The sequence below is a fragment of the Camelus dromedarius genome, chromosome 6, assembly GCF_036321535.1.
Source record: "Camelus dromedarius isolate mCamDro1 chromosome 6, mCamDro1.pat, whole genome shotgun sequence".
Lineage (NCBI taxonomy): Eukaryota > Metazoa > Chordata > Mammalia > Artiodactyla > Camelidae > Camelus > Camelus dromedarius.
In genome coordinates this window covers 6,306,510-6,331,459 of record NC_087441.1, presented here as the reverse complement: position 1 = coordinate 6,331,459, position 24,950 = coordinate 6,306,510, and the positions used below count along the sequence as shown (strand labels likewise).

Below are 24,950 nucleotides of genomic sequence, written 5' to 3'. Positions count from 1 at the left end.
CCGGCAGATAGTGTCCTGCAGTGTGGACACCAGGCTGGGAGGGACTCCTGGGGCTGCGGAGGCTTCTAGAAGCCCCGAGGGCGAGGGGCTGAGGCCCTGGGCAGTGCTGCGCTGGCTCAGTGCTGCTCTTTGCCCAGTGATGGCCCCAGAGGAGAGAAGTCGCTGGGGGACAGGAAAGGTTCCTGGAGAGACAGAGCCCTGGGTCCATGTGGTAAGGGTTTGATGTGTTAGTGTGTGTGTGAGTGTGTGTGTGTGTCCATGCCCGCAAGTGTGTCTTTGTTTGTTTTTCAATGTTTTCTTTAATTTTTCTCTGTAATGCCTGACATTTTTAGTATTCAGCCTTAAAAATACCCAAACCTCAGAGTTTTACCCTTCTGTAGGACCTTACAAGGCATAAAATACTTCACATATGTTCTCGTTTCATCATTTATAGCTCAGTAGGCCTCACTGGCCCCATGTGGCAGGGGAGGAAAAACACTGCAAGAATTTGAGTGACTTGCCTGAAAGTGGAGGAAATCATAGTCCAACCTGAGTACCAGCCCTGGGCCATCTCTGCTCCCCCAGAGCCAACCTTCCACACACGCTAAGTGCTTCGGGGACGCGCTACAGAGGCTCTGGTGCTGTCTTCAGCATTTACTCTGCTTCCTTCTGTTGAAGGGCAAGCGGAGGACGCACCTGCACTGACTGGATCCATCAGCGTCATCACGTGTCTGCACGTCCGTGATCCTCACATCCAGAGTCAAGGATGAGAGCGAAACGGCATCAGTAAAGCCAAAGCTGCTTTACTGAAACCAGCAAGCACTTCGGGGGCTACGGTCCCCAGTAACTGTGCAGCTAGACCTCCGGGAATGATCATCTTCCCCCGTCTCCCAGCTCTGCGGCTGCACTTGTGTTAACAGCAGTAAACCGCCCGGAGGTGACTCTGCGGTGAGACAGCAAAACAGCCAGGAATCCAGTCTCCCCTGAGCCGCCACTGTTTCCCTCTCCTTCCCCAGGGTGGCGCATCTCTCAGCCTCTGGCTGTAGAACTGGGGAGGTTGGGGCAGGGGTCCTGGGTAGGGCGCAATCGATTGCAGATGATTAGCCTGTGTCTGTATCAGCCAAGCACCCCTCCGAGGTGTTCTAGCCATTCGTTCCTTTACCCGCCAGACACCTCTGCTGCGATGTCCAGAGTGAACTTGCCGTCCCTCCCTGGATACACTGCTTTCATTCCTGGGTTACTCTTCCAGTGAACGGCACCACCACCCACCCAAGTTGGAAATTGGAGCATCGACCTTAACTTCTCTCATCCGGTCTCTGAATTCATTGCCAAGGTCTGGTCCTCCCTCAACCCCACAGCCTCTCTGTGTTCCCCCGTTGCACCTGTCGGCACCCGGATGAGTCTCTCCAGTCTTGATTCTGTTAGTGGACCGGCTGCCGTGCCTGCCCCCAGCCCACCTTGGCACTGAGGTGAGGGCTTCCCCAGCTGCTGGGAACTGGGGCTGCTGATGGATCTCTGCCGAGATGCTCCCAGGACTCTCCCTAAGTCAAAGCCTCATTCAAGTCACAGTCCTTTGTGGAGGTGGGGACCACCCCCACCAGGTGCCCGATGGATGCCTATGATGGCCGGGTGCTCACGGTCCGCGTCCAGCCGCCTCAGAGCCGTCTCGGCTCCCAGGCTCCCCGGGCTTCCTCTCCCCACATCTTCTGTTGCACCAAAGTGCAGCTTCTCCCTCTGCTCGGTCCTGCTTCCTTCTCTGCCTGAGGCTGCTCCTAAGTGCCCTCCCCCTGACTCCTCTCATCTGTACAGCTGTTTCCCTGGGAACCTGACCTGGGACAGCTGGTGCCAGGAGTGGTCCTAGGATGCAAACTCCATGATGGGGGGTAAATTGGATACCTGCCAGGTGGTTGCCAAAGAAGAGGTTGAAGAAGAGTGGTGAGAAGAAAGTCTCTCAACGGGCAGAGCAACTGACCATACACTTTGTGTGGGAAAAAAGGGTCCTGATTTGAGAACACGTATAAACTCAGAGGCAGCAGTAAATGTTTTAACAAGCTAGTTAAGGGCATGGAAGGAAAAAATCTGGAAGACTGAGGACAAAGAAGACCAGGAGATCCGCATCTGAGGCACCTGTGAGGGTGGGCGTGAGATGTGAGTGTGAAATGCGCAGCAGTCCGTGCCCCTGAGCGAGCACCCACCGTGGAGAAGGGGCCTTAAAAATGAGGGGAATGGTCCAGCCAGGTGAGGTCAGCCAGCCTCTGGCAAAATCTAATTTCTTTCCATCAACACTTGAAATTTTCTTCTCTTCTCTTCTCTTCTCTTCTCTTCTCTTCTCTTCTCTTCTCTTCTCTTCTCTTCTCTTCTCTTCTCCTTGTACCTCATTGGCATGGTAAGTGGCCTCCCACAGGCGCCATGACAGCTCCGAGGCTGACCATCAGAGGTCAGAAAGTGGGCAGTGGCCCAGTTCCTGTGAGTCCCCGCCCCTTCCCCAAAGTGGTTTGAATACTCCTCCCACTTGTTAACATATGAAGTTGCTGAGCCCATAAAAACCAGCAACCCCGCACCTCGTGGCCGTCCCCTTGCCCTCTGAGCCGGCCCGCCCTCTGTCTAAGGAGCATGTATCTCCCTGAATAAATCTACTTTTACTCATCTGTGGCTCACTCTTAAATTCTTTCCTGCATGAAACCAAGGACCCACACTTGGCAGGACGATTCCCAGGGACTTGCCCGTGACATGGGACACGGCCATCCTCTTGTCACTCCTGCATTCAGGCGGGCTGGAAGCTGGTTCTCAGGCAGCAGCTGGGGAAGTATGAAGTTAGGCCCGTCCAGGGAGCAACTGGGAGGTGCGTGTTTTTGCCTGCTCCCTCTCTACTGGGCCTGGGTGTGTATCTGCAGTGGGGGTGGGGGGGGTTGTTCCTGTGCCCACTAAGAACTGTTTCTTTGTTTGGGACAGTCATGTGGGGCCCTGGAGCAAGGGGGCCACCCCTCAGGTGGCCGCTGCAGAAGCTGTGTGTGCACACTCCATCCAGGGAGACACTGGGGAGTCGGTGCTGCTGTGGGAGCTGGCTGCAGGGAGAAGGCGGGAGGGGTGTCCACCTGCCTCCCCGGTGTCTGGGGAGGACCACGGCCAGCCCCTAGTGCCTGCTACATTAGGAGCCTGGCCCTCAGGTGGCAGCTTTCCAAGTGTGCGGAGAAACCTGTTTCATGAAAGACTGAGGGATGGATGGTTTTGCCTGCTTCCTCTGTGCTGAGCCCTGGGGGGAGGACAGCCGAGTTGAGGGCTCGCGCCTCTGTTAAGAACTGCTTCTGTGTTTGCTCTGATCTTATGGGTGTCATGGACACAAGCCCTGGTGGTTTTCAGGGTGAGCTGTTTTGGGAGCCGTCCCTTTGGTGGGCATCTTAACAGCTTGCGTGCTAGACATGGGGTCCAAACCCTTTGCTCCTCTGGGAGAGGCTGAGAGTTGGGGGTTCCCTTCCAACTGTAAGGGATGGTGCTGGGGGCGGGTTTTATGGCAAGAGTGTGTCTCAGTCTTTCCTGTCTCAACGCGGGTATTTCCTCGCTTGTCTGAGGCGTCGGAGTCGCTCAGCTGGTCGCTGGAACCCTTCACCGCCCAGGGTGCAGCTGGGCCGGCGGCCCTCATTTCGGCGCGCTTGGCTGCGCTTCACAGAGAGCGGGCTTTTTACAAACTGAAAATGGTGGCAGCTCCGCACGGAGCTCGTCCTTCAGTGCCGCTTTCCTGATCGCGTTTGCTCACTTGTGTCTTTGTGTCGTATTCTGGTAATTCTTGCAGCATTTCACATTTTTTCATCATTATTGTATATGTTATGGTGATCTGTGTGGTGCCAACAGCTGCCTGATGAGGCCCTGCGACCCCACACTTCCAGCCCTTGGGCAGCCGCCTGCTCCTCTTCAGAAGATGCAGTCCTTCCTTCCCTGGTGGGTGTTTTTCCCTGGTTGATGCTGCTCGCCCTGGCGGGTGTTCGCCCTGGTGGGTGCTGCTCGCCCTGGCGGGTGTTCGCCCTGGCGGGTGTTCGCCCTGGCAGAATGAACAGCCCTGGGAAGTGAGCAGCCTCACTGTAGCTCAGGCTGACGTGTCTCAGCCCACGTTCCTCCTTGTTGGAGTCATAAATTCCACTCCCCTGCTTGTCTCAGCCTCTGTCTCCATCTTATTGGGGTCATAAATCCACAACCCTCCTGTGTACCAAAGCCCCTTACCTCACTTATAGCCAATCAGAAACCCATTCCCTCATCCCTTTGTGTTCACAGCCCCTTCATCAATAAAAGACCTGCAGGTTCACCCCAGCGCTCACATGGGCATCTCTCGTCTGTGTGGCCCACTGTTCCCCACAACAGCGTACCTATTAAACTCTTCCCTTGTCTCTTGAACTTCTCTTTGTCTCTGGTAAATTCTTTTACTGCCCACAACACTGGCCCACCCTGTCCCCCAGCAATCTGTGATCTGTGACCTTCGATGTTACTATTGTGATTGTGTTGAGGCACCATGAACTGCGCCCATAGAAGACCACAAACTTAAGCAAAAGATAAACATTGTGTGTGTCCTGACTGCTCCATAGCCCAGCCGTCCCCCCATCTCTCTCCCTCTCCTCGGGCCTCTCTATTTCCAGAGACAAAACAATATTGTAATTAGGCCAATTAATATTCACACAACGGCCTCTAAGTGTTCAAGCGTAAAGAAGAGGCACACATCTTTCACTTTGAATCAAAAGCTAGAAGTGACTCAGCTTAATGAGGAAGGCATGTCCAACACTGAGACAGGCCTGAGGCCAGGGCTTCTGCACCAGTCAGTCAAGTTGTGAATGTAAAGGGAAAGTTCTCGAAGGAAATTTAAAGTGCTACTCCAGAGAACACACGAATGATAAGACAGTGAAACAATCTTATTGCTGATATGGAGAAAGTTGGAGTGGTCTGGATGGAAGACCAAACCAGCGCAATGCCCCCTTATGCCAAAGACCAACGCAGAGCAAGACCCTAACAGTTCAGTTCTATGAAGGCTGATTCAAGAGATGAGGAAGATGCAGAAGAAAAGTGCGAAGCTGGCAGAGGCTGGTTCACAAGGTTTAAGGAAAGACGCCGTCTCCATGACATCCAAGCGCAAGGGGAACAGCGAGCGCCGAGTAGCAGTGGCAGCGAGTCATCCAGAAGACCTAGCGCAGAGAATTCATCAGATTTTTGATGTAGATGAAACAGTCTTATCTTGGAAGAAGAAGCCATCTAGGACTTTCATAGCTGGAGAGGAGAAGTCAATACCTGGCTTCAAAGTTTCAAAGGGCAGGCTGGCTCTCTAGTTAGGGGCGAATGCAGCTGCTGACTTTAAGTTGAAACTAATGCTCAGTCCCCATCCCCAAGTCCTAGTGTCCTTAAGAATTAGGCTAAACGCACTCTGCCTATGCTCTGCAAACGGAGCAACAAAGCCTGGATGACAGCACACCTGTTTACAGCCTGGTTCAGTGAATATTTTAAGCCCACTGTTGAGAACTACTGCTCAGAGAAAAAGGTTCCTCTCAAGATACTACTGCTCACTGACAGTGCACCTGGCCACCCAGGAGCTCTGACGGAGGTGGGCAACGAGATCAATGTCTTCATGCTGCTAACACAACTTCCGTTCTGCAGTCCATGGATCAAGGACTAATTTCAACTTGCAAGTGTCATCATCTAAGAAGTACATGTTGTAAGTGTGTAGCTGCCATAGCTAGAGAGTCCTCTGATCGGTCTGGGCAAAGAGCATCAGAGGTAAACTGAAGACTCCTGGAAAGGAGCACCTTTCTAGATGTCGTGAAGGACATTCAAGATTCGTGAGAGGAGGTCAAAATATCAACATTAACAGGAGTTTGGAAGAAGTTGATTGCAACCCTCATGGACGACATTGAGGGGTTCAAGCCTTCGGTGAGAAAATAACTACAGACGTGGTGGAAATAGCAAGAGAACTAAATTAGAAGTGGAGCCTGAAGATAGGACTGAATTGCTGCAACCTCATGGTAAAACGTTACCAGATGGGGAGTTCCTTCTTATGGATGAACAAAGAAAGTGTTTTCTTGAGATGGAATCACTCCTGGTGAAGATGCCATGAGGATGGCTGAAGTGACATCAAAGGATTTAGAATACGACCAAAGGGACTTGATAAAGCAGTGGCAGGTTTAGAGAAGATTGACTCTAATTTTGAAAGCAGTTCTGCTGTGGGTAAAATGCTACCAAAGAGCATGTCATGCTTCAGAGAAATGGTTCATAAAAGGAAGAGTCAATTGATGCTGCAAACTCCATTGACTTAGTTTGAGAAACTGCCAAAGCCACCCCCACCTTCAGCAACCATCACCCTGATCAGTCGGCAGCCACGAACATCGAGGCAAGACCCTCCACCAGCAAATGCATCACTACTTTCTGAAGGCTCAGATGGCAGTTAGCAGTTTTTAGCAATAAAGTATTTTTAAATTAAGGTATGTATTTTTCCTGGACATAATGCCATTGCACATTTAATAGACAACAGTATAGTGTCCACATAACTTCATGCCACTGGGAAACCAAAACCTTTGTGTGACTCGCTTTGTTGTCATGTTCACTTTGTGGCGGTGGGCGGGAACTAAGCCCGCGCTGTCTCTGAGTTGTGCCTGTACACTTGGTGTGCCCGTGGGAGGAGAGGCGCTCAGGAGCCTCCCAGGTCACCATCTTGGCCCACTCCTCCCCGCCCACTCTTGCAGAGTACTTTCCAGGCTTCATGGTGAGTACAGATATATGGGGGTGAAAGACGGAGTTGCCATTCATTCAACAAACATTTACTGAGTAACTCTTATGTGCTAGGCACTGGGGCTTATAAAGACAGAGCAGGGACAGACCTTGCACTGAGACAGTTCTGAATCTCATGAGAGAGACAGGGAAACAACATTTCAGTGTGATGCATGTATAACAGATGTATGTATAGTAGTCTGAGAACATGGAGGAGGTGGTGAGGCGGGCAGATGGCTTGCATGGAGGAGGTCGCATATGATTGGGGTCTTGGAGGTTGAGCAAGAGTTTGGCAGGCAGGGATGGCACACTCCCGTCAGACAAAGTAGATTTATTCATCGGAGGGAGTGGGCAGTGTTCCCAAACTACTCTGATCAGGTGCAGCCAACGAAAATAATTTCCTGTGTAGCCTTGGACAGCACCATAAAAAGTCTGGAAGTCTCCGTTTGCCTTCCTGCTGAATAGGACGAGTAACAACAACTCCTCAGAACCCCTGGGAGAGTGAATCAATCTATGTGGTTTATAAGAGCAAGTGTTTACTTATTAGAAAGCCTCTGGGGGGTGGGGGGGGGACGTGGAAGGCAACCAACGTGGGGAGGAGAGGGAGCAGGCGCGAGCAGCAAATGGAACTGGACTCTCATTAGCCTGTGAAGGATTGATCTTCTGCCACTGATTTCCCAAACCCCCAGCAGTTGCAACTTAAAGCTTGTTCAATATTTTAAAACCAATTTAAAACCAATTTTTGAGTTTGCTTTTCTTTTCAAAGTGTTGCATTAATCAAAAAATGCATTAAGTTTAGGGTCAAGCAGCCTAACCAATGGGAAAAGCCTGATGGGGCCCCAGGAGACGGGGGCTTGGCGGGCTGGATAATATAATATCAAAGACCAGAAACTGCTCAGCTTTAGAGGGAGGACAGTGGGAAGGAACCACAGACGGCAACAAGGGAAAAAAATCCCGCAAATGAATTGAACTGGAAAGAAATCTGAAGAAGGCCAATGAGGGTATTTTGTCGTAGTAGCCAAATTCAGACGGGAGAACGCCTTCAGTTTCAAGACGGGAGGCTGCGATTTGATTTTTATTGTTAGATGTGTGGAGAGTCATTCTGTCAAAGATTTCAAGCCTGTTGGGGTGGCAGAGGGCGTCCATTTGGAGACCGCTTCCATTTCAGAGAAATGCAGGGAACAGAAAAGAAACTGGTTCTGTTAAAATAAAAACCCTTGGTGCTCTTGCCGGATGGAATTGGCTCTCTCAGTTCGATGAAATAGCTTGTTTGGTTTATCCCTTTCCACGTCCAAGAGTAGCTAGGGTTGGAATGAGGAAATGGAGACTCGGCGAAGCAGCCCGTAGGGAGTGTACTGGTTACCCTGTGTCCTTTTCTCCCCTGTGCCCTGCACCTGGAAGGCGAATCCCATGGGCTGTGACCCTTGGACCCCAGCTGGGTGTGGCCATTGGGAGACTTTAGCAAGACGCCCGAGGGTGGGAGAGAGAAGTGATGTCTGTCCCCCCCCCCCCCCCACTTTGGGACCACTTCCGGCAAAGCTGGACCTTCCGTGATTACGCCTCCTGTCACGAGCTCCTCCTTGGCTCTAGCTCTTGAGGTTAGTCCCCGTGTAATGTCATTTTCTCTTCTTGTCCTTTCAGGCCTAGGGCAGCCATGGCTCCCCACTGATGCTGGACTCGGAGGCCCTCCACATCGATTTTGGTTCTTGCGACCCTCGCTCACCACTGTAGGTGAGCCATGACCCTTCAACTAAAATGACCCTAAAACTAAAACTCATGCGCCCATCTGAATAGGAGTCTGTTTCCTACGGGACCTGGAATGGATCAGAGACTTAGAAACAAATGGCAGCAAAACCCCCAAACACTAGTTGCCTTCTGTTCTCAGGCAATAGGGGACCAGCAGACTTTTCCAGTTCGGTTGGTCCATTGGCTTTGTTTTCAAATAAGAGGAAAAAGGCTCAGTTATCAGGAGCTCCAGGCAAGAAGGAGGCTCATTTCAGGGAGATCTTGTGAGGCCATCTCTTCCTAAATTTTCTTTCCTCTTCTGAGGTTCTTATCACACTGATTGTTTGTGCAACCCCTGCTGTATCTAATAAAGTAATAAAAACTCCATGAGAGCAGGGACTTTATCCCCAGAGCCTAGAACAAAACGTGACCTGTTACAGGTGTTTAATACTACTGAATGAATGAAAGAATGTCTTTTTCTTTACAGATGCCACTGCAGACGGGAATGCTGCCTACCATTCCAGTAAAAAACAAATGTTGCCCGAAATCAAGCCATTCGGCACTGCAGCTCCCCCCACCCCCACTCCACTCCCAGTGGTGGACCCTGAGGGGAATTCAGGACAGAGGAAAACAGACACATTGGGTGCTCTGCATACTGGCTCTACACAGCTAGGATGCACATCTAAGGGATAATTTCAAAGAGCCCAAACTGTTGAATCTTCCTGTACATAGAAAGGCACTAAAATCAGTAACTCAAGATGTTTTTTTCTGTGTGTGATTAGCAGTAATCTTTTGATGTTCCACTACATGTTTTTTTTTTCCCCCCTGGCAAAAACTCCTATATATTCTGGCTCCTCCTCTACCTCTTCAGAGCAGTTCCTCAGAGCTATCTGAGAGGTTGTCTCCCAGCTGTAGTCCTCAGAAAGTGTCCAAATAAAACTTAACTTGCAACTTTTGCATTGGGCGTTTTCCTTCAGTCGACACCACCATCATTCAACAGACATCTATCAGATGTCTATGCACCAGACACTGTCTAGGGAGGGAGGGGTGGATAGATCACAGCCCACGCAGTGCCCTCTGCTGGAATTTGCTTGTCATCTCTATCCCACTGTCCTCTTGACAAACTCTGACCCACCCTCCGTGACTTTTCTAGGGACGCATTATACAAAGCTATATTCGCTAAACTTTATTCTAGACTACTATTGTCATTATTTATTTTCCTGTGAGTCTCCCCTATGGTTCCCCTATGAGCCCCTGAAGATAAATGTCCTTATCTGCCTTTTTTTTTCAGAGAGCAGAGCAGATGCCTGGCCTGTGCCAGTGCTGGACTTCTTGTCTGCTCATCGATGCTGTCTGCAGACACAGGCTTCTTGATACTGGTCATCCGCACTTAAGGCCAGCTCTGACTTTCTTTCTCCCCTATTTCTGAGTTTCTTTTCCTTTTAAAATCTGGGTGACCTCAATCATTAGGGCCAAGGTTGGTTGGTTCCTCCTGACAGGAGAAGGAAGGGCATTATCGAGTGGGTCTGGGACCTGGACAGCTTGAGGTTAAGCAATGCTCTTCTTCACCTTACTGCTACTATTTTCAAATAAATAGATGTTAGGGCAGCCCTTCTCGGAAGGCGTTGTCCATGTCGGTTGTCACGTGGATGTGAATTGCCAGACCACACCCATCCACCCCCCACCAGCTACAGCCTCTAGTCTAGCCCAGCCCTTCTGGCCCTGAGGCAGGTGGATTTCAGGGTCATTATTATTCCTGACGTCAGCACCCAGGATGCTTGCATTTGAACACCCCGGAGCTAAAAGAAGTCCACAGAAAGATCACCTGCTTCCTTTGCCACAGAAATGGCAGTTCAGCCCTAAATCTACCGATGTGCTCCCGGCCAGCATTTCAGTAGCCGCTGGGAAGATCTGAATTCACTAATTACGTTTATTTAGTTATGCTAATATGGAGTGAATACATACACAGAATACCTGATAGAGATTCACTCCTTTATGCTCTCATTTTAGAGCATTCAGATAGTTAAAATTCTCTGCTGTGAAATTAAAATGTTCTGGAATTTCTGTGAGTATTTATGTGGTTCCTGTCAATAAAATGACTAAAGGATTTATCTGGGTGGATTTGGTGTTTATACACTTGTTAACATCTATATCAGGAGGAAAATAATGAGCAAATTCATCAACTGTGCTGAAGGTTTTACTCCTTTCCCCTAAGGTTTGGTTGATCATAATTAATAAATAAAAGACAATATATTTGTATTTCCCTAAGCCTGATATAGCACGTCAGAGAGTAAGGCTCAGTAAACACGTTCTTTACCTAATCGAGACTGAAATGTAGTTTAGCACAGCTCATGATACAGCTGAAAAACAGTGACATCCTTGCATCATATAATAAATCCATCATGTCATTCACGGAGACAGTTTTCATCAAAGATTCTAAACAAAGGCACTTTTGAAAAAAAATAATGTGAGGTTAGTATTGATTTCTCTGATTTAGAAGTTGTTAAATTGTTTCGTCTCCCTTCTAAAGACTCCTCTGACCCTTATCCCTGCCCCACAGACCTCTGGGAAAAACTGTCATGAAAGTAGCAACACACCCCACATGGCCAGTGGGGCACCTGCAGCTCCACCCGAGGAAGGGAGTGGGTCTGCCGGGACTGAAGGCTGGGAGGCCGGAGCCCACTTCATCACCGTGGCAGCAGGCGACTAGTCTGGTTTTGATTTTTTCCAGATTGGAACCTTCGATGGTCTCCAGGAAACAGCTCTTGTCCCTGACCCATATCCTGAGCCCTGCTTTAAGGAAGAGGAACTCTACCTGAGTAACTGCTCCCACGGCCTCAAACAGGACGCTGCATTCACCTTCGTGGTACGATTCCTTGCAGTCCCGGCAAAAGACGAGCTGTGGGGGAACACACGGGAGTTAGAGGTGGGGTTGCCGGCTGCACTTGGCCTCAGCATGCTGCTCTTTTCCAAGCTCATTATATTCATGCCTCTGACTTGGGTGATGGTTTCTGTGCCAAATTCCTTTTTTTGCAAAGAGAAATAAAGTTCTATTTTGATGGAAGTATTCACTCTTAACTAAAGAATGTTCCAGGCACTGTAGCAGGGTTTCAAAATTGAATGAGTCACATTTGCTTTCTTCTAGGTGTTTCTAGCCTAGCAGAGGAGTCAGTAATGCAAAGATCCCTGTAGTAGAATGTTATTGGTATGAGAATTTGAGGAAAACAATTTCATTTAAGAATTTTATGTCTAATCTTTGTTTACATACGCAGAGGATTTATACATGCATGTTAATGGACTTATTTTTGTATCAAAAGCCAATTATGGAAAGAAGAAATGGGCTGTCATGGGTTGTCTTATGTACCCCACAATTTCATATGTGGAAGCCTTACCCCCCAGGACTTCTGGATGTGGCTGTATTCGGAGACAGGGCCCTTAAAGGTAATTAAGGTACAATGAGGTCATTAGGGTGGGCCCTAGTCAGTATGACTGGTATCCTTAGAAAAGGAGGTAAGGACACTGACACACACAGACTGGGACATGACTATGTGAGGACATGGGGAGAAGATGGCCAGCTGCCAGCCGGGGAGAGAGGCCTCAGAAGACACCGCCCCTGCTGACCCCCTGTTTGCAGACTCTTAGCTTCTGGCACCGGGAGAAAGATCATTTGTGTCGTGGGAGGCCCTGGCTGGGTGCTGTGTTATGGCGGCCCCAGGAAGCCAACACATGGGCTGAAGTGGATCCCGCCGACACACAGGGGGACAATGCTCCTTTCAGTATTCACAGCTCCTTTCAGAAGAGAAGGGACCCAGGAGTCACCTGCCCTCCACTTGTCACCTTATGGAGAAGGAAGCTGAAAGACGTCTGGAATCACCGGGCCCTCCAGGACCGACTTCCCAACCACCAGCCCTGCTCTAGGGGCTGTTGTGGTGGCTGAGGGTGTGGGCTCTGCCGTCGGATGCACTGGGTTGGAGGCATCACCCTGTCACCTGCCAACCAAGACACCCTGGGACAGCCACCTTGGCTTCTGGGTGTAGAGTGTGATAGCCTTCTTATTTCTTCTCAGAGCAGAGAAAGAATCCACAGTTTGTGGGATACACTTTACTTAAGAAGGTTCAGGTTGGTGGCAGATATGTGTCTGTGTGTGTCAGGATGTCCTTACAGAAACCACCAGTACCACCGGCTTTTAATTTCTGACATTTAAATTTCCCCTGAAGTGAAAGCTAATTCAACAAACAGTATACAAACTGAATCTCAGAGTTCCTTCTTAAAGGATTTTTTTTTTAATTGTGTCTGCTCATCTTTGGGTTTGCCTCAAGACCCATCCCCCTGCTCTTATGCACTATGTTGAAAAACTGTGGACCGTATGGTTCAATCATTGAGAAGAGCTGCTGTGTGATTTCACCCCTCCGCTTCCCAGGGAGGCAAGTCTGATCTCTCGGCGTGACAGGAAAAACGCTTCACATCTTATTAGCTAGTGGATGAGATATAAAATCAGTTTCATGGTAGAGGAACACCCTGGAGGTTGATCAGTTTGTCAGAATAAATAGGCCTTTCCTGACACAAAGATATTAAACTCCCTCTCATGCTGGTACTACCAAGAATGGACTGTAAAAAAGAATAACGGAGAAGGAAGAGCATACAAAAATTAAACCCTCACCACTTCAGGATGGCAGGAGGCAAGTGAAAACTGCAAAAATGGGCTGGTGGTAATTTAGCATGAACGCACTTGCTAATTTGCTTCTATTCAGAGAATATAACTTAAAGTTACATACATCAGGCCATGGGCTTCCTAGGTAAATAACTCAGATCTGTCTCACACAAACTGGGGAAATAGCCAGAAGGTCTGATTTGATCTTAAAAAAAAAAAGGTTCAGGTTTTTAATGAAGATACCCAAGACCCAAGACTGTCAACCAGGTGCTTGTACAAATGCTTAGGCCCTCAGTTCTGAAACTGTGCACCAAGGAGCCCTGGGGCGCCACAGCAAAGTCACAGGGGTGCAGTGGGAAACACAGTGCCACTCAGCATCTGGTGGACACTGTGAGTCACTCACTCAGGACAGCTCATGGTGCTAATGGAGATGGCGCTGCCTTCCTTGTGACGACATCCTGTCTGCAAAGCTGGGTTTTTGGTTACTGTGATAAAAACAGACAACTACTAGGTGACTATCCATTTGGAACATGAGATGTACTTACTTAAGAATGAAATTAAAATATTCTTTCTCTCAATTTATGTGAATTTTTTTTTTCAAATGACTATTAAGTTGCTAAGATATTAATTTTTATTATGTTCTTTGGACCTAAATATTTAATAACAGAACTGCTAGGCATTTCTTTTGGGCTAGAAGCATCAGGAAAATCTTGTAGAGCCACTAAGGGCATGGTGAACAGAGGAAGTCTGGGGAACTCTGATTAGGCAGATACAAAACTCCTTGAGATAATGTTTGGGGTCTTTTTGCAAAAACTTCCAGGGACACAGGCATTTCCTGGGAACTTGGGGAGAAAACAGATCTGGCTCCAATGTTTCCTCGCTCACTCTGCCGACCTGCCTGCCTCCTTTCCGGGGCACGTGGGTCTGGCTTTAACTAGTAACGTAGAAGGCCGCAATTTACCAGGGGCTTATGAGTCGTTACCTGTGGGCTCACACTTGCTGAGGCTCTTTGAGATGCCTTATGAGTCAATACGAACTGGATGGAAGAGACTACCACACGTTTATATCGTTGGTTTATTGGATTATTTTCTTTTGAGAATAATTTGACAAATGCCACCAATTTCTGCAGTTTTTTAAAACAGAATTTCTTTAAAATCTTCAAAAAATCATTAAAGTAAAACATAGTTATTCCATTGGTTCTTTAAGCTCTATCCCCTTTTTAGATTGATCAAAAAGCAACATATATAGACGGTATAATCTTACTTCCTGTGATGTTAGTTTTACTTGTCAGGGTGGCCAGATTATCGCCCCCAGTTATTCAATCAAACACTAATCTCGGGTGCTTCGCGGTGAGGGTATTTTGCAGGTCTGTAAGATCTAGAACCACTTTAAATAAGGGAGGTGGTCCTAGGTGACATGGGTGGGGCTGATTCAATCAGCTGAGAGGTCTTCCGAGCAGAACTGAGGCTTCCTCAAGAAGACAGCCCACCTGTGGACCACAGCTTCAGGCAGCGCCTGAGAGTCCAGCCGCCCCTCCAGGCCGCCTGCCCTATGAACTTAGGACGCACCCAGACAGCCCCGCGTCACATACATCAGTTCTTTGCAATCAGTCTCTCTCTGTCTACAGAGATACAGATACATTAGATACAGAGCTACCTATGCACATAAGTGTACACTAAATACCTAGCATAGCCATGTCCTAGATATTTATCTATCTGCCTCTAGATCTGTGGGGACAGCGGAGCACGTCTAGATGTTCTATGTCTATGTCTGTATGTATATGTGTATCTCTCCTACTGGTGCAGCCTCTCTGGTGAAACCCTGGCTGACACAGCTAAGCTCCTATAGGAAACACTTTACTAGGTCAGTTTATTTTCACTAGGTCAGTTATTCTTTTGCAAAAGGATTGACATAAAAAAACCCCCACTATTTGCCTTTTCTATGTTATTTGAAAAATTGTAATTCAAATCTTTTCCCCTATTGGTGTTTAATCCCAAGTGCCCATAGGATGATTCGTTTTAGAACACAACACCAGGAACAGCTTAGCCACTCCCAGCAGCGTGATGGTTCCCCTTTATTTGACAACAAACATGGTGATTCAGTACATTTCTCTCTTTGGCGTAGCTGCCTGGGAGGCTGGTGCCAAACTTTCCACTTAAATGACTTCATTTTAAGTTAAATTACCGATTACTCACTTAATTCGCTCATCTTCCTCATCTCTGATGCCTAAGATGAAGTACACAATTTTAAAACAACTATTCAATAAAGGATAAGTTCAAAAAGACAAACTTATTTTTTCTAATAAGTAATAGCCAAACAATTTTTGCCACTCAAGTCATATTTTTGCCTTGCAATTAATAAATGTTGAGTGTTTACTTTTAGGATGAGTAAAACCTTGGACCTGGACCAACACATGAAAGAACAGCGCATTGCAATACATGAAGTTGCATAGTGACGTTTACATTTTAAAACATCAGATAGACTTTAGTGTTTACAGGAAGTCAGAGCCATCTGGAATCAGAGGCCCTTCTCTACTATTTATTATCTGTGTGATCCTAACATCTCTTTGCTTTAGTTTTTTGCATCTGTAAAGAAGAAATAACAAGATAATCGATATTTAACTCAGTTTCTGGCACAAGGTAAATGTGAGAAATGGTTTTCTCATGGAGTTACAATGGTTTCTAAGCAGTAAAATTCTACAGAAAAGTAAGGAGGTAGTAAAGCACCTTATTAATTCCCAGGATACGGATAGCCACTTTGTTATGGGGAAGCCTCGAGTGAAACTGAGGGCCACCTGGGACGTGCCCAGCTCGTCAACTCCCCGTAACCACTGCAGAGAGAGGGATGTGTCTGCTCTCGCTTGGCTCCTGTTTGAGCAGAGGTACTGTCACTGTCAACCCCCTTAGGAAGTCCTGTGCCACCACACAGCGAGATGGACCTACTGTGCTATCACTCACGGTCATGTCAGGAGAGAAGTCATTTGATCGATGTTTGACTTTGATTTCCCATATGCTCATAACGGAGACATTTAAAAGGAGACAGATGTGTATGTTCTCTTTGGAAGCATAAAAAGGAACCCAATGAACAGCTTCCAACGCAATCAGAACATTCAAGTGGCTGCTGATCAATAAACTCGAGAACCAGTCGGTACCTCCAAGTGATGACCCTAAAAATAAGGGTTTGATCCTTAAAGTTGAATGATCTCTATATGAAAGCCCAAATTTCTCTGTGCTTGTTTCCTATCGCGACGGCATCTATTAGAAAAGCACTTTATTATGTGCCACTTATTTGTCTTCCGCAGCTCTGAGGTTTTGTGTTAAAAGAACAGGAGAGAATCAAATACCATCTCAGGACCCCTTACTGTAGTCGAGGGAAACATCAAAACCGGGAGGCACACATATGTACTTCTCTGGGGACAGATGGAATATCTGTCTTTTAGGGACATGACTTTCCAGAAGATGGCAGCAGTGATATATGAGATTCAGCCTCTGTGTGTTCAAAATTGTATATCAAAGGAGTAGGGCGCCCCGTGGGCTGACTAGCCACTGATATATGCAGAACTCGTTCTGACAAGACAGTGCCACCGAACGGAAATGGTGCTAGATTATAATGCACCAAAACACAATTTTGAACGGAAGAAAGTCGGGTTATTTCCTTTCAAGTACACAACATCTTAAAATCACAGAAGCTCGTGGTGCGAAGCAATCTTAAACTGTGCCATGCTCTAATTGCAAACAGACTGAGACCATCTTTTACATGCAGTCTCCACATGGCTAAAAAGAAATGATCTCCAGGGAGCTGAATAACGCTTGGGGAGCTGAATCCTTTTGTATTTTTCAAATTCTATACAGATCATCAAGGACGGCTGAACAGTGTCATCTAGATTCCCACAAAATACGGAGACATCCATACCCTCCCCCCACCCCCCAAATTAGTTTTGTTTTAGGTTTGCTACCATGAAAAGCCCCTTCCTTTCCTTGGTTTAACTACCATTCTTGGGAGCTTTTAAAAGAACTCTGAAAATTCCCTTTTCCTATAGCATCATGATCTCATCAAGCACAAGTTCGTACCCATTCAAACTGCTGGTTGTGCAGAGCCCTGACGTAGACACTCACTGTGAGTGCGAGCTAGCGGAAGATGTTTGCACCGTCTGTCTCAGAATGAGGGACCTAGTAGAGAAGACAGACTCACACAAGGAAGAGGCCATGTCCTCCAACTTGCTTTCAACAGGGCTGACCTCAGCATCTTAGATGATGAAGACAGGCGCCTGTACACGCTCCGGACGGTGGGGGTGAGGCTGCTGTGAACTGAACTGCCCAATCGATAATTATAAACAAAAATAGTAGAACTTATTTCCTACTTTATTGATAGTTTGTTCAAAGTTAAGAGTGTTTCCTGGCCATTTATTTTTCTTTTTAAAAACAGCTTTATTGAGGTATAATTCACATAGTTATTTAAAAAAAAATTTTAATTTATTTACTATTTGTCTACTTGTTTCTTCTTTTTCGGGGGAAGATAATTAGCTTTTTTTAAATGAAGGTCCTGGGTTCAATCCCCAGCACCTTGTGCATGCTAGGCACACGCTCTGCCACTGAGCTATACTTTCTCCCCAGTCATGGGTTTTAACAAGTAGTTTATACAGTTGTTTGAGTGGCTAATACACGTGCACAGCACAAACTCACAAGGTGCAGAGGCAAATAGAGAAAAATAAGCCTCCCTTCCGTCTCGGTCAGCTACAAAGCTTCCCAGAGATGATTGCTGTCAGCTGCACACATGAATGCTATTTTGAGACTAAAAATGGTTTATAAAATATTGCTTTATGTGAAGGGCTCTGCACCTTGTTTTCTCGTTTAACACATTTACAGCTGGCTCTACATCAGTCCCTGTTGAGTAACCCTGAGCAGCTGAATTCTTCCTAAACGGCCACATAATACTCAAGTTGATAGATGTCTCTTAATTCATTTAACCAGTCCCCTATGGATGAGCATTTAGGTCCTTTCCAACATTTTGCCATTATAAACAAGGCTGTGGGGAACGTCCTTCTCCAAAGGTCATACTGCACATGTGAAAGGAAATTTGTAAGGTAATTGCTAGAAGTGAAATGGCTGGATCGATGGGCGTGTGAAGGTTAAATTTGGATTGCTTTTGCAAGCCTGCTGTCTGTGGAGCATGCGCTGCTCCCCTCCCCCCACCCCCAGCCCGCTGTGTCACCAACGGGGGCCTTTGTCAAACAATGGCACAGAAAGAATCCCTAATTCCCAGCACTTCTGCTAACGTCGTCTTTATCTGCGTTGCATCTCCCCAGAGACATCTTCCTGGCCAGAGAAATAACTTTGAGTCACTTTTGAGTCTTGTCCATTCGGCTGGACCAGGGTCAAGAGTGGCACGTGGCCGGTCCCCCTACCCCTTCCCTGTTCCTCTTGCCTGGGCTCTGAGACACAGTGCTCGGAGCCTGTCCTCTCCGTGATCAGACCAGCCTGAGTTGGTCCTGCTGGCCAGAAAAGGACTCTAATGGGTCCCTCATCCCCTCTTGCCTGCCTTCCTGATGTCCTTGCCTCCCTGGGTTGTCCAACCGCTCCCAGCGGGGGAGGTGCCCGAGATCTGCCTTCCTCCGATTTCCATCCACCTGTCTGTGTAACCTGGCCTTTGACTGGGCATTTATTTAAGAATAAAATCGTGGTGGTGGTCAAAAAAAATTTAAAAACCACCCCCAAAATTTTTTTAGCTTTGGTGGCCTTAAACACTGGCAGCCAATAAACTAGAGGTCCAGGTTAGCCCGGGGAGCATTCAGCTGCCAGCAGCTGTGTTGTGGGCTTTAACTTTGTGCAGAGTAGACTCTCGGCACCGCTGGCACCACACCTCCAGGAGGGCAGTGGGGACGGCAACGAGCGGGGACCCTGGGGGAGGGTGGGAGTGCGAGACGGGTGGTTCATGGCAGTGATCCTCTCTCCCCACTGCCCCCACTTCCTGTCTCACTCTCTCTCTGCTGTGACCCTTCTAAAGAAGGAGTCCTGCCGTGACCTCCCCATCTCCATCCTCCACGTCCCCGCCCCCCTCCCTCCCTCATGACTTTCCCGGTCTCCAAGGGCTTTGCTGGGCTTGGCTGCAAGCTCGGGCTCTCGTAAGTGTTTGAGGACGACGTTCACAGCATCTGCGTGCATCTACACAAACTTCTTGGAGGGTGAATTTCTGCATCTAACTCAAAATCCCCTCCAACATCTTGCAAGGCTGGCTCAATTTTGCTTTCAAATCAACATTTCCCGGACCTTATGGAACATTTGGCTCTTTTCAGAAATGGAGCACTGGTCATAGAGTATCAAATTCAATCCCACTTTCAAATATTGCCATTCATTAGTGGACTCGTTCAAATACTGCCATTAATTAGTGAATATGCTTGGATGTGGCCATTCATCATTAGTAAAATGCACAGCATATGTCTTCTATAATTTTTAACTGGTCTCTAATCCTTGTGACCTTATCATTTACAATCTGTAGCAAGGCACTAGACTCTGGAAAAATGATTACACTATGCCAGTCAAAATGCGAAATCCAAGCCATATGGCAGTCCGAGCCCAATTTGTCCCATGTGCCTGTGGGCATCCTTCTGCTCGTGAGCATAGCAGGGGAGGCAAAACGCTTTGCTAGAACACCTGGGCCTAACCCGAGGTGACTCCGGGCAGGGTCAGCTTTGGAAAGGGGCCAACTGCGTGGGTGGTACCCCTGCTGGCACATCTTAGAGACACTTCTTTTTGGAGGTTTTGCAGCTTGTCTGTGTGAGACAGATCGAGCAAAATGATACATCAAACCTTGGGCAGTTTTATAGGCCCCTTGGCAGCACACCTGTGTCTGCGCCTCTCCCCACAGCCGCAGCCAAAGAGGTCGGGGTATTTTTCTCTCAAGTACTGTCTTTTTTAAAAGAAAATTATCTTTCAAAACTTTTTTTGGTCTTTTTTTTTGTGGAGGGAGGTAATTAGGTTTATTTATTTATTTATTATTATTAATTTCTATTTAATTGAGGTGCTGGGGATCGAACCCAGGACCTCGTGCATGCTAAGCATGTGCTCTACTACTGGGCTGTAATCTCTCCCCCAAGTACTGCCTCTTATATTCCTCTGTTAAATGTTTGTCTCTCTGTATGAAACCATTCTCACTTATCCCCTCTTCTAAATGAAGAGAATCATTCATCTGTGCTTCCCCCGAGACCCAGTGTCTGGAATGCAGTAGGTGATCAGTGTCTGTTCGTTGCGTGCCAGGCGTCCCATCCAAGGAGCTTACAACTCAGTGGAGAGGCAACGCTTACGGAAAACAAGAGCTGGGGGACAAGAGCCCACGGTCATGCGCTGAGCTGTCCTCAGGGTGCGAGTCTGCAGAAACTTCCAGAGAAGGGCTCAGGGTGGGCTGGGGGTAGCGGCAGCGGCAGTTGCTTTTCTGCCCCTAAGGCAGTGGTTCTAACATCAGGCTCATCCCTCATCTCTCTGCTAACAGTTCAGAAAAATCTCTCCCCAGTCCCAACCTCCCTCCTAAACTACAGTGCCGCCCGCTGCGCATTTCCATTTAGATCAATTGCAGTCACTTCAAATTCAAGTCAACTCAAATTTCATGTGATTACTATGGAAAAGAATACTGGGATAAAAGAGCAGAAATTCAAAGAGTGAACTTGAGGAGGCAAGAGTAGGGGACCCAGGGGGAGGGGTCCATGCACACGTGTAGATGGCGCCTTCCTGGAGCTGCCTCGCCTCCTTTCCTGTTTTCTTGACTCCAGGAACACCCAGTCATCCTTACATGCTCAGCACAAACCTCAGATTCTCTCAGAATTAATCCCATTTATAATGCCAGGACTAACAGGGCAGCTGTCAAGTAGGCAGGATGGACAAACATTTGTAAAATGAATGAGCAGTAAGAGCTAGAAAAGTCTAAACTTCTGAGAAACGTGAGGACAGCCCGGTGTCATGGGAATCCAGCCTGAGGAATGAGACCAAGACACTTTTGGCCAATGATGCAATTATTAGCCAAGTTCAGAAGCTGCGGCCACAAGGATGAAGGAGTGGAGAAGGCTTCATGAGAGAAGGATCTGAATTGGTTTGAAAAGAGAGAATGAAGATGCTAGAAAGAGAGGGGTTAAGAGGCGGGGGAAGCCCTGGAGAAAGTCAAGGCCAGGGAAACCCAAACGCTCCCAAGGCTGTGGTTGAAAAGGAGGGGTGCTGATTTTCAGCTCGTGGGAAGGCAAAACCCCGGGACAGCAATTTGCTGGTGAGGAGGTTACATCTGATGAGTGCGACTCCAGCTATTACTCCTCTGGGGTCAAGGGGAAGAGGAGAGTTAAGGGTGGAGGAAGCCTGGAACAGCCGTCAGGAGAAGACGCGTGAAAGGAGGGAAGCCCGACCACGCTGAGAACCCAGCTGATGTGACGGCGCCAACCTCGGTTCCCTGGGGCTTACAATGTGGTCCCGGACCAGCAGCGCCAGCAGCTCCCGGGAGCTTGGGGCGGAGTCTCAGGCCCCGCCCAGGAGCGCGGAATCGGAATCTGCACCTTAACGAGGTTCCTGACGACTGTGTGCGCGCTGTGGGTTAGAAGCACTGTTGTAGCTCATCCGTTCAACCCAAACTTACTGAACACGCACAGTGTGTGCCAGGCACCCTGAGGGTGTACAACGATGCATAGGACATAATTTCCAGTCTCATAAGAGTCACAGCTCCCTCATTTCCTCCCTCCCTCTACCCAGTCCTCCCTCCAGTCAACGAGTTTTTACTGGGAACATACTGCATGCCAGGCACCGTGCTAGGCAGTGTGGTGGTGACCACGTGGGGCATTCTTCTTGATCTCAGTGAGCTTATGCTCAGCTGCGTCCTAACTGTCATGCTGGACCAGGTTTTGGGGGAGCACAGGATGTGAGCTGGGCAGTCAGGCTAGGTCTCCAGGAGGAGGTGGAGAGTAAATTGAGACCCAGCTGAGTCTGGTTAAATGAATCGTGTGAATTCCAGGTTTGTGACAGTGCCAGCGCTGAGGGCTCTCAGGGCACGGGGGATCTTTTCACTCTGGACCGCTGAGCTGGAGGTGCTGAGGAGAGGCAGCAGAGGCGGCTCCCGGGTGTGGGGTGGGGATTGGAGGCAGAGTCAGTGTGGGAGGTGCAGCTTAGTGGGGGCGTGGGGTTCTGGTCAGGTGGCCGGGGCTGGATGGCGGGTTGCAGTGTGCAGGCCCGTCCTGCAGTCTGAGCTCGGCTGGGTGCCTCAGGGAGCCGGAAAGCCTCGAGCACCCACAGCACGGCTAATTAAAGAGTCGGGCACAGGGCAGTGGGAGAAAACACTCACTTAGAAAATCAATTTTGGACAGTGGGAAAGCATCACTAATAAAACCCAGCAGGAATAGACTCCGCCAGTGTAATTCTGCAGCATTTTTGTAGTTTTGATTTTTGTATACATTGGAAAGGACACAGTCTAGAACAGAACTGTCTCATAGAAACAGGAGTAATTTAAAATTTTCTAGAAGCCACATTAAAAAAGTAAAACAGAAACATTAAAAAAGTAAAATAAAATATTAAAATTTATTTCACCCAATATATTCAAACGGTATTTTCAACACACAATCATTTAAAAAGTGTTCATTATTTTGCATTCTTTTCACAGAGTCTTTGAAGTCTGGTGGGTAGTTAATGCTCATATCATCTCAGTTCAGCCCACCTGTCATTCCAAGCACTTGGCTGCCTCACGTGGCTGGTGGCTACCATGTCGGCTGGTTCTAAAAGAAACCTCTAGTCTGAGGGCCACTTGGGTGAGGCAGATGGCCGGTGGAGGTACCACAGAACACCTTCAAAAGGGTTTAAGCACATAGGACAAGGTGAGGTGGGGGACAAGAGAAGAAAAGAAAATTACTGGTGCTGATGGAAAGAAATTAGATTTTTTCTGATAAAGGATGCTCTTTACTTTTAGCCTTTGAAAGACTCACTTGGTGTTGTGATGTGGGAGAGATGTGCAGAAACAGGAAATCAGAAACAAGAAAATGTGGTGCAACTGTTTACAATGAGAACATATGAACTTTCCTGCCACACACGGTGAATCATTTGTGAAAAGAAAGTCAAAAAAACAGATTGGCCCTGAGTTCTCTCTAATTTTCCTGGTGTCTACGGGCACCGGATCTACCTGCTCACTCACATTGTCAAATCTCGTACCAAGAACAGAGAGCGTCCAGACCATTAATCATGGGGTGGACTGCTGACCCTAATTGCTGCAAACAATATCTGTGTCTTATGTCTGCAACCCTTCCCTTTCTTTAAGTGACAATGTAGGATGAACTTAATAAATGGAAAGCCATAGAAATCCACGATTCAGGTCATATTAGTTTGACCGAGTATGAATGGATTCTCCTAATTCAGCCAATCCAGGGGTTTAAGTTAGTGACATCTGCTTTTAGATGTTTGGAGCCTCGAGTTTGGAAGCCTGGGTCCACATGATTTTAAAAAAGGACTCTCATCTGCAGTATTTAAGCTAGATCCTGGCGAATTAGGTAAAGGTCACCCTAGTAAAGACCAGGAACCGTGGCAGCACTGGAGAATGCACGTTAAAAGTTAGAATCATGACTTGGACTGCATCCTTGAAGTTGTGAACTTAACTAATGACAGCAGTAATGAAGAAATAATGGAACGAAACTCAAAAACTTCCCATCACTATACACAGTTCTGGTGTGTGGCACTTGGATATTGAGGATGGTCCTCCCCTATTTAAGGTTCTCCTGGACCTCCGGTCTTCTCTGCCCCAGGACCTGTGCCCTGAATTATTATTCATGAAACTCCTGCTCAGAGGGGAAGAGAAGAGCCGGGAGATGAGGTCTGGGCTGTTCATTCACAGGACAGTCTCCTCGGAGCTGAGCCAGCTCACGCTGCTGTCCATGCTGGCGACACTTCACAAAGGAGGTTCCCCGCCGCTGCACAGTGGTGGGGGCATCTCCCCGTCATCCTCCCCCGCTAGGCCTCTGTGCAGACAATGGTGAGAGCCCGGCACTCTCATGACTAGAATCAAATTTTCCAAAGGCTAATAGCTCCCTAGAGGAACCTTTGCTGGGACGCTGCGGGGAGACAGCAAACGGCTCCTGGGCTCGGTTGTTTGGGATGGAATCATCCCCTTGTTCCATGAACTTCTGGTAAGAGGCTGTGTCGTGCTGGGCCATGGGGGTCATGGCAGGAGCACAGAGAGAGCTGACAGCGGCCCCACCTTCCATCAGGGAAGTGCCAAGACTCCTGGCTGCGTGTTAGCACAAGGTAATGCCCGCCTCAGGGCACTGAGAGCCGAGCTGGAGCCCAGGGCCTCCGTGACCTGAACCCTCTCTCTCCCAGGAAGCACACCTTGCCGGGTCTTACTGAAGTGTGAAGTAAAACTCCGACTCCCCCACTCCTGCCCCCACCACCTATGCTTTTTTTCTCCTCCTGATTTTATTGCTTTGCTAAGGAAGAAGAAAGCAAGCTAATTAAGTGGTAGCTAAAGAGCAAGTGCCTGGACCCTGTCTCAGGGCTGCCCAGATAACGGCAGACTGCAGGAGAGGGGAACGAAATGTCATCTCTGCTGCTGTCTCTCACCGCACCCCTTCTGTTCTGTAGCACAGGAGGTGTTCATTAAGCCGAGTAATGATGGGCAGAGGATTGCGTGGGGTTCACTTTGTGGTGCCTCCTGCTTCCCTCTCGATTTCATGGCAGAGAATGTGAGAGCCGTGGGGCCCTTACAGAGCAGATCGACTATCTTTAGGGTGGAACAGCCCCCCTCTTCTGCTGGCATTCTTACTACTGTTGGGACATAATATTATTCTGAATTTAAAAAAATTGCCCAACCCCTTGGGCAGCCACAATAGGCACTTTGTGAATCTATTTTT

General features: G+C 48.1%; 1 protein-coding gene across 3 annotated transcripts in view; it reads right to left on the bottom strand.

Moving 5' to 3' along the window:
- The window catches only part of PRKN (parkin RBR E3 ubiquitin protein ligase), a 1,163,915-nt gene that overhangs the window by 22,845 nt on the left and 1,116,120 nt on the right, over window positions 1-24,950 (bottom strand). For 2 of the 3 annotated variants that reach the window (XM_031456655.2, XM_031456656.2), the window contains exon 10: window positions 11,258-11,341. The exons of the other annotated variant lie outside the window; for it this stretch is intronic. In XM_031456655.2, coding sequence (XP_031312515.2) covers window positions 11,258-11,341 — 84 coding nt within the window. The remainder of the gene's footprint in view (window positions 1-11,257; window positions 11,342-24,950) is intronic. 3 annotated transcript variants of the gene reach the window in all.